This window comes from Glycine max, chromosome 13 (assembly GCF_000004515.6).
Source record: "Glycine max cultivar Williams 82 chromosome 13, Glycine_max_v4.0, whole genome shotgun sequence".
NCBI lineage: Eukaryota > Viridiplantae > Streptophyta > Magnoliopsida > Fabales > Fabaceae > Glycine > Glycine max.
The window spans coordinates 28,477,237-28,494,525 of record NC_038249.2 but is presented as its reverse complement, the minus strand read 5'-3'; the positions used below and the strand labels follow the sequence as shown (position 1 = coordinate 28,494,525).

Genomic DNA, 17,289 nt, shown 5'->3' with positions numbered 1-17,289 from the left:
CCCATAAATGAAAAAAGTTGTTAAGTCAATGCATATGCCATATGCTACGACCGGTTCCACTAACAAAATCCCAACGTGGCTCTCATCGTTATTTACCATGCTGGGGTGCCACGTGGAGGACTCTCAGACACGCATTCTACTGTTGTTAATGTAGCCGCCTTTTTATGCTTTCTCTCCTTCCTCGTTCCCACATGCTTGTCTCCATGTTCCGGTTTTTTTTTTTTCAACATAATTTTTCATATCTAACTAACCAGTATCCTTAAAAAACTAAAAACAATATTGTTAAAAAGACTAACCAGTGTCCTTAAAAACAAAAAAAAAAAATATGTTGCTAAAAATATTAGTTTTTGCTAAAAATATGTTGATTTTAATTTGCAATCAATTTTCTCTTTCTATTATTTCTTAGATTAATTTTATATTTTTCAAATAACATAATATTAGTGTGAAATATATTTTATTTTTTAATGATTAATTATGGTTAGAAAACGACCATTCTTTCTTAATTTGTGAATCTGTCTCATGTCTTTCAGCCTTATGAACAACGTAATATTAATATGAAGTGGTCTCTTTCTCATTTTGATAAATTTATTTGTCTATTTTTTTTATAATTTTTAGTTGTATTAATTTTTTTTAAAAACATTAATAGAAAAATAGTTGACTGAATAGAGAAATAAAAAATATTAATTTTAAAATAATAGCATGAATAATTGTTAAATTTATTATAATTAAGTAAACTAATTATTTTACTTTAGCACGTGAATTAATTAAAAATAAAAAAAATATATACTAACTTTTATTGATAAATAATCTTCGTCACTTACTAATGACTTTGTCCTTCTCGAAGAAGAGACCGAACCGGTACCATGAGAAGAAACGAGTTTCTGTGTCCCCATTTCCAATGGTCCAACCTTTGAACACAAACCTGTCCATTTTACCCAGAAGCACCGAAAAGAAGAAAGACTGTGTGCTGTACCCGCGTAAAACAAGACCCTTTTGAAACGTTTCGTGGTAGAAGGAACAGCGTAGTTAGTCAAGTCAAACAATCACTTAAAAGACTCGTTCTCCTTAATTGGTTCTTCAGCACTTGTTCAGTTCTTCTTATTGTGAACAAAGAGTGAGAGACAGACGCTGTTGGATCATTGGATCATCACTCTTTGTGAGGAACAGGAAGGAAGAACAATAATGGGGATGATCAATGTGAGCATTGCGGGGTTGGATCCCCAGATGGCTGCAGAAAAAGCTGTGAATGTGATTGGTCAAGGGTATGATCTTTGCAGCGATATAAAGTTCTCGGCTTGTAGAAACAGGTTGATAGAGATCGACAAAACGCATAGTAGAGACCTTGTTTTTCCCGGTGGGGTTGTTGTTTCCGATGTTCCCAGCTCCATCAAGTGTGACAAAGGTGAACGCACCAGGTTTCACTCTGATGTGCTCCCTTTTAATCAGGTACATCCATCATCACCAACAACATCAACGTATGGAACAGTGTTATTAACAGTGCCTATATGATTTGAGTTTTGACCTGTTGTAATTGTGTTGTTTTTCTGTCTCTCTGGTTGAGTTTCCGTTTTTCATGATGAAGCTCTCTATCTTTTCTTTTTTGGTGTTTTAATTATGCTGTTGCCAGAATAAGTATTAAATTCTATTTGAATTTCGGTTACTGAGATTCCCTTTTTAACCATGCACTGAATTTGATTTATAAGTGTTGATTTGACTTTTGAGGACGAAACATGTGTTACTGTCCGTGTTTTGGATTATTTACAAACATGATTTTGATCAGTCTTGATTTAATAAGATGATTTTGGTTAAAATTGGAGTTGAAGAGAACTGATTAATATTTAGAAACTTTTATCTCATGAAAGCAAGTTTGTATGCACTTCTTTAGTGGAAAAGCTATTTTTTCACTTCTACAACTGTACTTCTAGGACTCAAAGTTGACTTTGGTTTGATACAACCAAACATGTTAATGTTTGTTGAGTTTTCCCCTACTTCCCTTATGTTTATTTTTCTATTTCATTCCCATTTATCTTTGATGATTTTTTAATATAAAATTAAAATTAAAGAGTGAATCTCTGGTTCATTCATATGATAAGATAGTGTAAAATGAGAAAGTCTGAATTTCAATGAATTTGGTTCGGTGCAGATGTCTGAGCATTTCAACAAACAGATATCCTTGTCTGGAAAGATTCCATCCGGCCAATTTAATATCATGTTCAACATGAAAAAATGTTGGCCTACAGACGCAGCTTCTACTAAAAACCTTGCCTATGATGGATGGTTCATAACATTATATAATGTCGAATTAGATAGAACCAACATAACCCTTTCTGAAAGTGTGAAAAAAGATGTGCCTTATTCATGGAACCCCGCAGCTCTTGCTGAGTAAGTACTATCATTATTGTTGTTCTTCATTATCTTCTTGTTAATAGTATTAAAATATTAAAGAGCTTTGATATTTTATTCTTTTTCGGGGGGGGGGGGGGGGGGTATGAACATTTTATTTGCTTTCATCCCTATGAACAATAATGAAAGTCTGTCTATGTATGTATCACTTTGATTACCTACCACTTCCTCCATAATTACTAAAACCATAATAGCATTAATATGGTTCTAAAGAGTACTCTAGATTCCCCCCCCAGAGGATATGGTTAACTACAAATATTTTAGAATAAGTTAGAACAGTCCTGAATATGAGAAGTCTATAAGCTTAAACATGAACATATTTTCAATTTCACCAAGATATAACATCAACCATAAGTTACATGACATATTGACAGATTTTTGGAGGAATGATAAACTTGGTTATGTCCATCTACTACCTGAGACTTTTGCTATACCCAAATTTTGACTTTATAGAAATGATTTTTAAGTTTATGAATGAATTGTTGGACTAAGGAAGAAGACTCTTGTGTTGTAGAACATGATGTATTGCAAGCATGTATTTTGGGTCCATGCTTAGAATTCCTATTTTGGTCTGTCACTGTCAGAGTCTCCTACCGTAAAAACAACATTTATCCTTAAAGAAAGTTAAGAAACTTTATCCTGATAATGTTCTAAACTTGTACTTGTTTTCTTGCTGTATTATTATATAGGATAGACTAATATGGTGTACAATATAACATTCTACTTAAAGCTCTTTGTGTATTTTTGCCTGTTTGAATAACCTTTTTTAATTCTTTATTTGATAAAAATAACTCCTTTATGTTGCTTGACCTGAATAGTGCTCTAAACGAAATGTGGTTCTTCAGGTTCATTGAAAAATATGGTACCCATATAATAGTTGGGGTGCAGATGGGAGGGAAGGATGTGGTTCATATCAAGCAGACAAAAAATTCAGATTTACAGCAGGCCGAACTGCAGAAATTGCTAAAGCAATTAGCTGATGAGAGGTTTTCTGAGGCTTCAAATCATAGTTCTAATGTCGATCCTGCTGACAAATCAAGAAAAGTAAAGGTAAAGATTAAGCAGTATATTTTCTCATAAAGGACAGCATACCTTCCATAGTTCCATTAATTTCTTTTAAAATTGAAAGGAACAACAAAATGCAGAATATGATATTAGGGAGTTTAGAGGACAGCATACCTCTTATGATTTTAGAACAATGCTCACTAGGAATCCAATAAAGATGGTTCTGAAGAAAAATAGCTGGCTTAGAATGCTAAAAAAACAAAAAAAATCCTTATAAGACATGAAAATAAAATGGAAATGAAAATCTAAAAAGTTTTAGTTGTCTAAATATATATTTAATCTTGTCTACAGGATAATCGTGCTAAGATGTGGGGGTCCAAACCGATTCCTGTTGCTGGCAGGCCAGTTGTAAGAAATCACTCCAAGAATGATGTTAGTATTTTTTTTTCCTTTTTTTGTTTCAAGAGTGTTTCTATTTTTCATTGTTTCAGTTGTAGCACCTTGTAGCCATCCTGCATCTGACAAAGTTGAACTTTTCATTATATAAATTTCTTATTGCAGGATATTGTGAGCATTTCTGTTCGAAGAGGGGGTATTGATAATGGTCAATCTTACAACCAATGGCTTTCAACCATATCACAATCTCCTAATGTCATATCAATGTCTTTTGTGCCTATTACTTCCCTGCTGAATTCTGTTCCCGGCAATGGATTTTTAAGTCACGCAATGAATTTGTATCTTAGATGTGAGTAACACCTGCAACTTTCGTTTCTTTCCAGCCTGTTATTGTCTTGAAGTTTTTCTTTTGGAATTTTGGTTGACACTCGTCACTTTTGAGGAAAGTTTTGTTTAGATCAATATTTAATATTCTATAATTTAAAGTCACTTTACATTTAGTTGTAGGATTATTTAAACAAAATGGCTAAAAATTTCTCTGTACAATTTATACCAACATTGTATCTACATTTCATATTTATCATGAATTTGATACGTAATGTTATGTCTTAAGACTTGATTTCTATACGTCGTGATCAAGATATCTCCGGGGAGTAAAAATCAATCATATAATATGTATATTATCCTGCAACACCAAATTGGAGGGCTATTTGAATGGCTGTAGGATTTATAACACAAATAGATTGCTCAGATGTTGATAATTGATAATTCTCACCCAAAAATATCTCTAGATACTACTAATTTATGCGTGTATATTCATACACATAAAGTTATTAATATTAAATGAATATATAATGTTTATTTTTATAATGCACCTTATCTGATACATGTGTTTAACATTTTCATTTTCCTGTTTCAAACAGATAAACCAGCAATAGAAGAGCTTCATCAATTTCTAGAATTTCAGTTGCCTCGACAATGGGCACCAATGTATGGTGATCTGCCTCTTGGATTCGGCCATAAGTATAAGAAGAGCATGTCCCCATCACTTCAGTTCACTCTCATGGGACCCAAGCTTTATGTTAACACTGTGAAGGTAATTTGACTCATACATTTTTTTGGTATAAACATGTGCTCTAATTGCTTGTAGCCATTTTAAATGAGTTTAATTTCGAGATGCTATTAATCTAAAAGTTTTTACACTGTGAACTATTTAGAAACCATCCTGGTATAGTTCTCAAGGTAATTATTATCACAATCAGTAGTCTTACTATACATAGCAATTTGTGATCGGATGATAATGTAAAAACTGTCAACACATTCTAATTAAATTGTTTAAAAGTTGCGTACTTAATTTAGATGGAATGTTTTAGTATGAAGACACATAATGTGAATAAGTTAACAATATTTATGAACTGGGTTCTTCTACAAGTTCAGTAACATTACTTCTATAACCATATATTTCATGTTATTGAGTAAAAAAAAAATAACCAATGTATTTTCAATAAGCAGGTTGACTCTGGAAACCGGCCTGTGACTGGAATTCGCTTATACTTGGAAGGCAAGAAAAGTGACCACCTGGCAATCCATCTTCAGCATCTTTCAGAGGTTCCAGGAGCCCTTGAAATTTCAGAAGATCATGGTTATGATCCCGTGGACGAACCAGAGGAACGAGGCTACTATGAGCCGGTGAAATGGAGCATGTTTTCCCATGTCTACACAGCACCTGTGCAGTACAGTAGCTCCAGCATGGACGAGTCCACGGCCATCGTGACAAAAGCCTGGTTTGAAGTGAAGCTCGTAGGCATGAAGAAAGTCCTTTTCTTGAGACTTGGATTCTCCACGGTAGCATCTGCCACAATTCGCAGATCAGAATGGGATGGACCTTCAACCACGTCGCGAAAGTCAGGATTCTTCTCAGCACTGATGAGTACTAGGCTCAGCAAGGAATTGCAGTCACCAGATCAGAAGCCGAATAAGGTGGATATAAACTCGGCAATTTATAATGTTGGACCACCTGTGCCAACAAGGGTTCCAAAAATGCTTAGTTTTGTGGACACAAAGGAAATGGTTCGAGGTCCTGAGGATACACCAGGGTATTGGGTGGTGACTGGGGCAAAGCTGTGTGTAGAGGGTGGTAGAATCTCAATCAAGGCAAAGTATTCCTTGTTGACTATATTGTCGGAAGAATCTCTGCTGTAGTGAGAAGTCATAGCAAGTTAGTTAATACTGTTATTGTCTTGTTGTAAATATCTTGTACCAATATACCATTTATTTTATTTATTTTTTTAAAAAAAAAGTTATAGGGGGGAGTGTCGTCTCGTGCTAAGTGGCCTGAGTATGGCAATTTCATTTGCTTGTTGGTAGATTATGGTTTTGATTTATTTTTGGCAAAACTGCCTTCAATGATGTTGATAAATAATAGTATTTGGAATTTGGAGTCAAAGTGTTTTGTTTTTATTTTGTGAATTCTGGCTGAGTCAAGGACTACCCTAACAGAGAAATTGATATGAATCATCCAAGGAGTTTTTTTTTTTTTTTTTGTGTGTGTGCCAAGAATCAAATTTTTGTTGGCATACTCTCAGCTATTTACCAACTGACTCGAGTTTATCCTTGGTTGTAAATATTAGCTTCATTTGTATTTTGTAGGCTGTAGCATCTTCATATGGTAGCATGCTGATGAATTTTGCTAGATATCAGCATTCTATATTTCTACACAAGGAGGTGTTTGACCCGGTTTAATTTGAATGAATAATTGCTTATTTTTATTTTTATTGTGTAAGAAAGTTATTGAAATGTCACAGTTGTTGATATTATTGTTTGAAAATATGAAATGGAGTATCTGAAAAGCTGAATTTAGTTGTAGAAAAAGTGCAAGATATGGGAATCTTTTCATTCCCAACCAAGTCATTTTCTACAAAATGAGAAATTTCTAGAAATTGTAAGCAATTATTCACTCAAAATAAAATGTTTCACGTGGACTATTAGTATAATGTAATAATCACCTTATATAATATTGTTGGTTCAAGATATTTTTTTAACGATTTTAAGGTGCTACAAATTTTTTGAGGTGTAAATTTGGTAGAAAAAGAGATTGAAGAGCCTAAATTGAAGGGAGAGGTCATGCGAGACAGAGGAAGGATCTTTTTATTTACTGAAGATGATAACGACAAGGACTCGTAGCGGAGGCTGAGAGCCAAAATAAGATCTAAATAAAAAAATATTGTAAATTATTGACTATTTTGATAATTTCATCTAAATTCATAAATTATTTTCTCTATTGTTTGTCAAAACAAAGGAAAATAGAAATTCTTAAAATAACTTATTATGCCATCATTTTCTATCATGTTCTTCTATTTGATTTCGATGATATTAACATTACCTCAAAATAAAATTAAGAAAATAAAGTTAAAAAGAAGCTTGTGGAAATAGTCTATTAGAAAAAAAAAGTTTAATAATTATGCAATATGTATTGATAATGTAAAAATATAATTTTTTTAATTTGTCATATAATATTAAATCTTGACTATTTAGATGTAATTGTATGATTAACATTTATTTTTAAAAAAATATTATTCATAATATTAAACCAAAAAAGAAAAATATCAAATTACTGTGAGAAAAATAAATATTGACCATTGATTTTATCATGAATAATCAAAATTAAAACCTAACTTCTTTATGTGAACACATAATATTAAATAATGACTATCCATATGTAATTGTGTGACTAACATTTAATTTTCTTTCGTTCATATAAAATTGTCTCTTTCATTATGGTGGACAAAAATAATTTAGAGTAGATGCAAAAAAGTCAGGATGTTTAAAAAAGAGATAAGGTGAATAATTTTAAAAATATTAGGACTTATTGTATTATTTCTCACCTATTACATTAATTCCTCCCTATTCTATTTCTCTTAAACTAAACATCTTTCATTTTCATTTTATTTTTGTTTCATGTATCTTATGTTTATCCTCTATTCCAAACACACCATAAATATCCACATATATGTGCATAATTTCATTTTTAAAAACATTGGCACGGCTCCCCATGTCATCAAGAAGCTCTACACATGGACTAAAATCTCATAAAATTTGTAGCGTCTTAGAACCGCTAAAGATGTCTTGAACTGATAATATTATATAACATGATTGTTATATTATACTAGTAGTATAAGTTCACCTCACAAGTCACGTGATTGCTACATTATCAATTAATGTTGATACTTGATAAAAATGACTAAAAACAATGACGAACAAAAGCTGAGGAACTAAGATTGGTAAAAAAATTGTTGAAGGGTTAAGATCCGTCAAAAGAATTGTTGAAGGACTAAAATCGATCAAAAACTTGTTCAAGGACTAAAATCAATCAAAACATTGTCAAGAGACTATTAGTGAATTTTGTAAATAAGTGCACGAAAGACACAACTATTCCAAAATTTGACACGCTGTTGCCACATCAAATTAGTGGATAATGTGACATGCCAATGTGATTATCATGTCATCACTTAATAGTGATACTTTGATAGAAACTTAAAACGTAAACGGAGAAAAATATAAGAATTAACATTGATCAAAATTTTATTTATAGACTTAAAGTGAATTTCACCAAAAAGAAGTTGAGGGGAAAAAAACATATTTTGCCCTAAAAATAGTTATTATAAATCCTATTTGTCACCATTTCTAATTTTCTATATGGGACAAAATATTCAAACACAATATTCACGAACACATGTAAGCTAAGCTTCAGTAGTGTATCTACACGATTTTAATACTCAAGTTAGTATATGCAAGATATAAATAGGCGATAAAGGTTAGATAGAGTTCCTCAAATCCTATGGGATCTATTTATACTGATTCTTGGTTGTCTATTATGACATTCCTTATGTGAGGTAGTGTGGGAAGTGTCTCAATGAGCAAATCATAACAAAATCACTACCTTTAACAAAATATGGATCATGATCATGTTTCATGATAGTTAGCACTGAGGCAAACTGTTCTCAATAGGACTATTTCTTCTTGCACTTCATAAATTTCTCGCAACACTTCATTTACATTCCATTTGAAATGTAAAATTACATATCAAGTTAACCTTTCGGGAACATAAAAGTGTCACCCCTTTTACATTCTGAAAGCTAGTATGAAATGTAAAATTATATTCTAAATTAGCCTTTATGTAAAGGAGTTATCACAAGAAATTTATGGGATACAGAAAGAAATTTATGTAAAGTCGACCCAAGTGGTTTATTAATCCTGGAGTATCTATTCGTACTAGAATACACCATATCCTCTTCCAACTCAGATAATTGTTAACCGGTAATACTCATTGTGTTAGCAAACATTCAGCAGAGCTATTGCATTAACCTCAGTAAGCAGAAAAGAACATTGAAAAATCAACAAAATGAAAAGTACAGAACCACATATAAACTAGAACACGTTTTTGTCCCAAATCTAATTCACTACATTAGAACAAAGAAAAGCACACGACTTCCAAGTTTATACAACTATTTTATTTGTTTGTACAATCACAACTCCCACTCACATCATATTAGAACAAAGAAAAGCACACGACTTCAAACAAAAAAGACCAACAACATTTGCTTCTGCTTAACCAGAGATTTCTATGGCCTTAACATCATGATTCTTAACCTCTTTCTTAGGAACAGTAACAGTAAGAACCCCATTTTCCATAGAAGCCTTCACTTCATTCACTTTTGCATTCTCCGGCAATCTGAACCTCCTCATGAACTTTCCACTGCTACGCTCCACGCGATGCCACGTGTCGTTCTTATCTTCATTCTCAACGTTCCTCTCTCCGCTGATCTGAAGCACCTTATCATCTTCAATCTGCACCTTCACTTCCTCCTTCTTCAGCCCGGGAATATCGGCCTTGAACACGTGCGCCTCTGGGGTCTCCTTCCAATCCACACGAGTGCTCACAAACGCAGAATTTTCCCGAGAAAACTCAGGGAAGGAAGTAGAGACGGAATTTGGGAAAGGAAAATCCTTGAAGGGATCGAACACATTGCTCCTACGGCCACCGAAAATGTTTGGAATGAGAGACATTTTCTCTTAGCTGAATTTTGGAACTTTTCTTATCGAAATTGCTATTAACTGCCGAAATATTTGGTGTGAAGATGTTGAATTTAGGAATGAGTTATTTAAATGAAGTGGCGGAGTAATCCTGTATGTTCCAGAAATTTCTATTAACTTTCAGAAATTTCTTTTCCTTTCTCGGCAAAATAATGTTATTTAAAGATATGATTCTTTTTTCTTTTTGAGGAAAGTATTGTTCATTTTTTCATATGCCAAAGAAACAATGTGTACATCGTCACTGCCACCTGGAAAAGATACGAACTAATAAGTAAAGATTTGAGTTTCACGTACTTGAATTTTTTGTCTAAAAGTTTTTACACCATTATGTAATTTAAAATCATTTATATTATTTGTTAAATATAACTATTATACCATTCCGTCAAAAAAAAAAAAACTATTATACCATAATTTGTGATTAAATAATAACTCTTGACGTCAAATAACTAGAGGTTTTCTATGTTTTTTTAAAATAAAAAGTAAATTTGTAAACATTTTCTTAACCAAATTTGAAAAATTGCAAAAAATAATAACAATAGAATAAAAATCTAATTATTATTTATAAAATATTTATTTTATTGCTGATATAATTCTTTAATATATTTATTTATTATATTACATTATTAATAATATTATGTTATCAATATTAGTAAGTAAAAAAATAAAAAAGTGAATGACACCAAATGTTTGGGTATATTTGATTAAATATTTAAAAAATATTTTTATTTAGTGTCTTTTCACATAGATAGATAGTAGGACACAAAGGTGAAAGTGATTTTTCATTTATTGTCTCGTACGAAGTATTCAAAATAATTTTCATTTCATCTTTTTGATTCAGGTCACAGATAGAAAATGGGTACCTATTATTGTCATGTTGAGGTTTAGTTTCCTTGTCAAGCACTCACCCTGTTTTTTCCTATTACATCTAATCAAAGAACAAAGAGTATCCAAAGTAATTCACATGTTAATCTCATGTGGCTAACCCATGCCCACTCATTTTGAAAGGACAAGATGTCATTTTAATGTTTCTCAATTTTTAGTCGAAAAAAGATAAATTATTATATAATTATAAGAAAAAAATATGATAATTTTTTTATTATCATGACATTATACCAAATACTTATTAATTTTACTCGTAATTAATCTTCATAAAAAAATAATATAAAAAAATCATATTATCAATATATTTAAATTAAGCTTAAAAAGATGAAAAACATAATTAAAAATAGTATAATGTTATGGTCCGAAACAATGGTGTCTTCATTTTTGACACATTGACGACATAGACATGTGTTGGACATGCATTTGTCGTGTCCAACTTTTTTTTATAAAAAAAAACCTTCCATCACGAAATCAATAGACACGACACAACTTTTGTTTTTTTTTTTCAAAATCATATTTTTTTTTAATCCTAAAAGATAAAAGATTAGATTTTAAATTATAATAATATATTAGATTTTTTATTATTTCCTCTTCACGTCGTTGCGCTTCCTATTTTTATTTAAATCTTAAAGATAAAACATTATATTTCAAATTTAGAATAACAAGGCTTCCTCTTCATGTTAGTTGTGTCACTCTTTTATTCATGTAAGTCTTCCTTGGTTTCCTTCTTTATGTTTATTGATTACTGGTTTAAGTTGATTTATTGTTTTGGTTGTGACTTGATGCATTGTAACTTTATAAGATTTAAACTTTTGAAACATTTTTTTTACTTTTCAATTTTTATTTTTTTTCTTCATCTTTCGTGGGCTTATAAGAATTTTTAGATTAATATTTTTTTTTTACTTTCTTACCTACTAATACACTTAATGCTTTTTTATTTTTAATTTTATATCCTATTTTAATAATAGTTTTTAAATATAACCGTTAACCAATTATAATTTTTTTAAAAAAATTGGTTATTGTGTTCTTATTTTATTTTATTTTATTATATTGATTAATCGTAAAGAAGAGTACTTTTAATCAAATTAAAAAACAAGGTGATGACCCCAAACCTCTAATCAATTTTTTTTATTTATTTTGATACTTTTTAGGTGAGAATATTTATTAAATATATTAACAAGTGTGTGTTAGATATGAGATATATTAGAAAGGTCAATAAATCTTAAAAAAATATTTAGTTTTAAAATAAATTTAAAATATTGTTAGAATGTTTATCATCTTATTAGTTGCCGACTGATAAAAAAATCTGATTAGTTGCCGAAAAGGACTCATAAGCCAGTTGCCCTGTCAAAATGGGCTAGCGGTTCCAATTCGTCCACGTGTCACAACGGGGTTGGAAGAGGTGCCTTTGCGTTGTTATAAAAGCGAAGCCCACACCAAAATCATCCTCAATCCAAATATTTAATCCTATCCTATCGTAGCAAAGAAAGAAAGAAAGAAAACCCTAGCTTACCTTTTCAACTTTCAAGGTACCTTCTGCTCCTCTTCTGTTTTCGATTAAGATTTCGGTTGTTAGGGTTTTCTGCTATTTTTTTTTATCGATCATCGGACCTGTCGAGCTATTTGAATTTTGATCTGGATTTTTTTTTCGTGTCTTTGATTTTACCGTCTATATAATTACGCAACCTGGGATCCGTTTTGAAACTTTTGTTGATTATTTGGCTTTGTTTCAAATTATTTGTTGATTGAAAGTGATCCTGATGTTATGAGGTTATATATTTAATTTGTCAGAACTTGGGGCATGTATTGTGTATTGTACAGGTAAAATCTCTATTATTTAGATTTGTTAAAGGTATTTTCCTCGTCTATTTTGGATATCAATCTGATTGATTTATTTATTGGAATCGAGTTATTAAAAGCGTTGTTGTATTTTTGTTTTGTCCTGGCTTTAATTCTGTCTATGTTGTATATCACTACACATGTAGTTTTGTAACTTGGTTTTCCTTGTTATATTGTTTGGGAGGGTTTGATGGACTAATTTTTCAATTTTTTTAAGCTGTAAATATAATGTTGGATAATTTTGCTTTCAGTTCTCTGATTTCTATTGTCTTTCCATTCTCTGTTCTTGAACATTTTAATGGTTATGATGAAGAATTGGTGACTGATTCATTTATTTTGTTGACTGTATTGTATGTGTAGATGCAAATCTTTGTTAAGACACTCACTGGTAAGACAATCACCCTTGAGGTGGAGAGTTCAGATACCATAGATAATGTAAAGTCCAAGATTCAAGACAAGGAAGGGATCCCACCAGACCAGCAACGTCTCATTTTTGCTGGCAAGCAGCTTGAGGATGGACGTACACTTGCTGATTACAACATTCAAAAGGAGTCCACTCTACACTTGGTGCTCCGTCTCCGTGGTGGAATGCAAATCTTTGTTAAGACCTTGACCGGAAAGACAATCACCCTTGAGGTCGAGAGCTCTGACACCATTGACAATGTTAAGGCTAAGATTCAGGACAAAGAGGGTATCCCACCAGACCAACAAAGGCTTATCTTTGCAGGAAAGCAGCTAGAAGATGGCAGAACCTTGGCTGATTACAATATCCAGAAGGAATCTACCCTCCACTTGGTGCTCCGTCTTCGTGGTGGGATGCAAATCTTTGTCAAGACCTTGACTGGAAAGACAATTACCCTTGAGGTGGAGAGTTCTGACACCATTGACAATGTCAAGGCTAAGATTCAAGACAAAGAGGGTATCCCACCAGACCAACAGAGGCTGATCTTTGCTGGAAAGCAGCTTGAGGATGGCCGTACCCTTGCCGATTACAACATTCAGAAAGAGTCCACCCTCCACCTGGTGCTCCGTCTTCGTGGTGGCATGCAAATCTTTGTCAAGACCCTCACTGGAAAGACCATCACCCTTGAGGTGGAGAGCTCTGACACTATTGACAATGTCAAAGCTAAGATTCAAGACAAAGAAGGTATCCCACCAGACCAACAGAGGCTCATTTTTGCTGGAAAACAGCTTGAAGATGGCCGAACCTTGGCAGATTACAACATCCAGAAAGAATCTACCCTCCACTTGGTGCTCCGTCTTCGCGGTGGTATGCAAATCTTTGTGAAGACCCTTACTGGGAAGACCATTACTTTGGAGGTAGAGAGCTCTGACACAATTGACAATGTGAAGGCAAAGATCCAAGACAAGGAGGGTATTCCTCCAGACCAGCAAAGGTTGATTTTTGCGGGAAAGCAGCTTGAAGATGGACGTACGCTGGCAGACTACAACATTCAAAAGGAGTCTACCCTTCACCTTGTCCTTCGTCTGAGGGGAGGTATGCAGATCTTTGTGAAGACTTTGACAGGGAAAACTATCACCTTGGAGGTTGAAAGTTCAGACACAATTGATAATGTCAAGGCAAAAATACAGGACAAGGAAGGTATCCCCCCAGACCAACAGAGGTTGATCTTTGCTGGGAAGCAACTGGAGGATGGAAGGACTCTTGCTGACTACAACATTCAGAAAGAGTCTACTCTTCACCTTGTCTTGCGTCTTCGTGGTGGGTTTTGAGTTTGAGAATGGTCTGCAGGTCCCTTGTTTGGTGTGAACTGAAGTATGTGAAAGTCTATAATCTGGTCTTTTCTTTTTATATGTTCCTGAACTTTGTGTATGTGTGCATCCCGGGTCCATTAGCGGACCTTGAAAAGCTATGAATGTGTACAATTTGCAATCATGTTTTAATGAATTTAGTACTTTCAATACCTTATGTTTTAGTATCAAATTTATTTAGTTCTTATGTTTTAGCAGTGGATTAATATCTACATATGGGCAGACGATGCTGCACATTCTTTTTCATTGGTTGTGCGGGAAATATGCTTTGACAGCTTTTGGAAGTAGGTTGAAGTTTCACATAAAATTTCATCCCTGTTATCTATGTAAACCAAAGGGACTATTGCCAATTGGAACCTTCCCATTGGCATCCATCATTTGATCAGCTGGGACACTGGAAAAGTTGAATTGGTCAATTAAACGGATTAAAAGCTATCAAACTTTTTGATTCTTGTTTTAAACTGAGATAGGAAACTTCAAACTAATGTTGTCTTTGGTGGGAAGGATGACCGTGCCGAGCAGTGAGTGACTGACTGACTCACTTAGGTACATTTTTGGTGATTGTCCCGTTTCAAAGAACGGTGAGCGTAGATTAAAAGTTCATCGGGGAAGAGAATGTGTGCAGTGAGGCGAATCTTGCAAAGCTCTCTTTCTAATTGTGGATAAATCTCCCTTTTCTTCTCCCAAACCTGTGTAAATTATGCAGTTATCACAAGCACTTCCTCAAGAAGTTTTTATTGGCTCCAACTGAAAAAGGGATTCAAATTAAAATATAATAAATCGAGAAAACAGAATGAAATTATAGTGCCGTAGTTGCAAAATGCTGAAGAATGCCTGAACCCTTAGAATGAACATTATTGAAGCCTACTGGGGTCACTGTAAAATCTGAAGAACCTATCTGAAAATTTGAACATTATTGTAGAGTAGGGCAAGCATATCCGTTGCGGGAAGTAAACTTCTGTCACGTGCTGAATTCGTAACCTTGATGCCAGTAGGAAAGCCTTGGTTTATTGTAACCTTTTCGTATGGCTCAAGTCATTTATTTGATTTATTTCTCAAATTAGCTAATAAAAATTTAGAGTTTGGTGAATCAGTTAGTTCTTCAAATTCAGTTAAGTTTACGCACGTAATTGGACGCCCTTGTTCGAAAAAAAATACTAGACCAGACCTAGTTAAACTCTGAATTGTTTCAATGCAGTAAGCCTGATATTATCATCCCTTTTTACCTGGGAATAAAATCTTATTTCACCTTGGTAAAGAAGACTGAATAAACGAGCTACGTTAATTGTATATACTCTTTAGTTAGAGTTCTATAATTCGAGCTTAATCGTGTTTAAATTATTTAGTCAAACTGTTACAAACCTAAATAACTTTATTTTTTGGCTCTGAGACAAAGACCACAATGTTTCTAACACAGAATTGGATACTAATCTGCTCGTGATACGTGCAGACTAAAACTGCTACTCATTTTACCATAAAAAAAATATAACTTCTCCATTGCAAAATCTCATGTGCTACATATATAAGAGAGAGTTCACATGATATCTCACCAACTGCAACTATTTTATTTCTTTATACAATCACACCTCCTACGATACATTCTCCCAAGCATATCACTCACAATAGAACATAGAAAATCACACAATTTCTCAAACAACAAAGATAAACACAAAAGACCAACAACAATTTGCTTTTGCTTAACCAGAGATTTGAATGTTCTTCACATCAGCCTTCTTAACCTCTTCCTTGGGAACAGTGACAGTGAGAACCCCATTTTCCATAGAAGCCTTCACTTTATCCACTTTTGCATTCTCCGGCAATCTGAACCTCCTCATGAACTTGCCGCTGCTACGCTCCACGCGATGCCACGTGTTATTCCTATCTTCCTTCTCAACGTTCCTCTCTCCGCTTATCTGAAGAACCTTATCATCTTCAATCTGAACCTTCACTTCCTCCTTCTTCAGCCCTGGAATATCAGCCTTGAATACGTGTGCTTCTGGGGTCTCCTTCCAATCCACACGAGTGCTCACGAATGCAGAATTTTCCCGAGAAAATTCAGGAAAGGAAGCTGAAGAAAGAGTGTTTGGGAAAGGAAAATCCTTGAAGGGGTCCCAGACGTCGAGGGAAAAAGGATCGAAAACGTTGCTCCTTCTGCCACCGAAGAAATTTGGGATTAGAGACATTTTCTCTCTGGGGTTGGGTGAATTTGGAAACTCTGAGACAAAGTTTAAATCTTTGAGAATTTAGCCGTAAGTTGTAACACAGACACTGCGTGAAGAACACGAGCACGAGGGTAGTTATATGAAGTGGAGGAATAATCGTGTGCTTTCCAGAAAATTCCATTTGTTCTTTTTACCCTGTCTCTCAAAATTCCAAGTTCTAGACTTTTCTACAGAAAACCACGGGCCCTTACTTTTCTTGAAAAAAAAATATTCTTATGTTTTTTACGTTAATATTCATTTTTAATTTGGTATTTACCTAATTAACCCTCCAACTTGAATTCACAACGTGTTTTTCTTTATTTTATTTTTTAAATTGATATTAACTTCTTTTTTAAATTTTTTTTGTAATACATTTAAAAATATATTTTTTGTTTATAAGGGTGTCAAATATTTTTTTAGGAACCATTTTGAACTGTTTTTGCACAAATTCAAGACATGTAAACTATGGCACTTAAGTGAAGTTCAAAATAAAATAACTCTTTAACTCGGTCAAAATCAAATGACTTTCAGCAACAGTCAATTTGGACGTTGTTTAAAATACTAAACTAACTTAAACTTAATAATTAGGACATCAAAAAATAAAACTTAAATTATACATCACCAAAAGAAATTTAAGTACAAATAATAAAAAACATATATTAAAAATGTAATAAAAATTAACATTATTTTTGAAAGT

The 17,289-nt window shown here is 33.1% G+C and overlaps 4 protein-coding genes across 4 annotated transcripts; 2 read left to right on the top strand and 2 right to left on the bottom strand.

Annotated features, from left to right (window-relative positions):
• The first annotated feature begins 825 nt into the window (after window positions 1-825).
• LOC100786006 (MACPF domain-containing protein NSL1) lies at window positions 826-6,250 on the top strand. The gene is made up of 7 exons (XM_006594246.4): window positions 826-1,446; window positions 2,144-2,382; window positions 3,249-3,453; window positions 3,760-3,840; window positions 3,970-4,153; window positions 4,728-4,900; window positions 5,317-6,250. The coding sequence occupies exons 1-7, from the start codon at window positions 1,183-1,185 to the stop codon at window positions 6,004-6,006; spliced, it is 1,836 nt and encodes a 611-aa protein (XP_006594309.1). The 5' UTR covers window positions 826-1,182; the 3' UTR covers window positions 6,007-6,250.
• Window positions 6,251-9,203: 2,953 nt separating this feature from the next.
• LOC111240470 (putative 18.5 kDa class I heat shock protein) lies at window positions 9,204-9,937 on the bottom strand. Its single transcript, NM_001356480.1, has one exon. It carries the CDS (start codon window positions 9,868-9,870, stop codon window positions 9,412-9,414), a length of 459 nt encoding a protein of 152 aa, NP_001343409.1. The 5' UTR covers window positions 9,871-9,937; the 3' UTR covers window positions 9,204-9,411.
• Window positions 9,938-12,158: 2,221 nt separating this feature from the next.
• On the top strand, window positions 12,159-14,543 carry LOC121173311 (polyubiquitin). The gene is made up of 2 exons (XM_041008192.1): window positions 12,159-12,308; window positions 12,979-14,543. The coding sequence occupies exon 2, from the start codon at window positions 12,979-12,981 to the stop codon at window positions 14,350-14,352; it is 1,374 nt and encodes a 457-aa protein (XP_040864126.1). The 5' UTR covers window positions 12,159-12,308; the 3' UTR covers window positions 14,353-14,543.
• Window positions 14,544-15,778: 1,235 nt separating this feature from the next.
• Window positions 15,779-16,665, bottom strand: LOC111605750 (18.5 kDa class I heat shock protein). The gene has a single exon (NM_001365893.1). It carries the CDS (start codon window positions 16,572-16,574, stop codon window positions 16,089-16,091), a length of 486 nt encoding a protein of 161 aa, NP_001352822.1. The 5' UTR covers window positions 16,575-16,665; the 3' UTR covers window positions 15,779-16,088.
• Between the last annotated feature and the right edge of the window lie 624 nt (window positions 16,666-17,289).

Coding starts and splice junctions, on each gene's coding strand:
- LOC100786006 (XM_006594246.4), top strand. CDS start 1,183: ATGGGGATGATCAATGTGAGCATTGCGGGGTTGGATCCCCAGATGGCT. Junction 2,383..3,248: donor AACCCCGCAGCTCTTGCTGA/GTAAGTACTATC, acceptor GTGGTTCTTCAG/GTTCATTGAAAAATATGGTA. Junction 4,154..4,727: donor AATGAATTTGTATCTTAGAT/GTGAGTAACACC, acceptor TGTTTCAAACAG/ATAAACCAGCAATAGAAGAG.
- LOC111240470 (NM_001356480.1), bottom strand. CDS start 9,870: ATGTCTCTCATTCCAAACATTTTCGGTGGCCGTAGGAGCAATGTGTTC.
- LOC121173311 (XM_041008192.1), top strand. CDS start 12,979: ATGCAAATCTTTGTTAAGACACTCACTGGTAAGACAATCACCCTTGAG.
- LOC111605750 (NM_001365893.1), bottom strand. CDS start 16,574: ATGTCTCTAATCCCAAATTTCTTCGGTGGCAGAAGGAGCAACGTTTTC.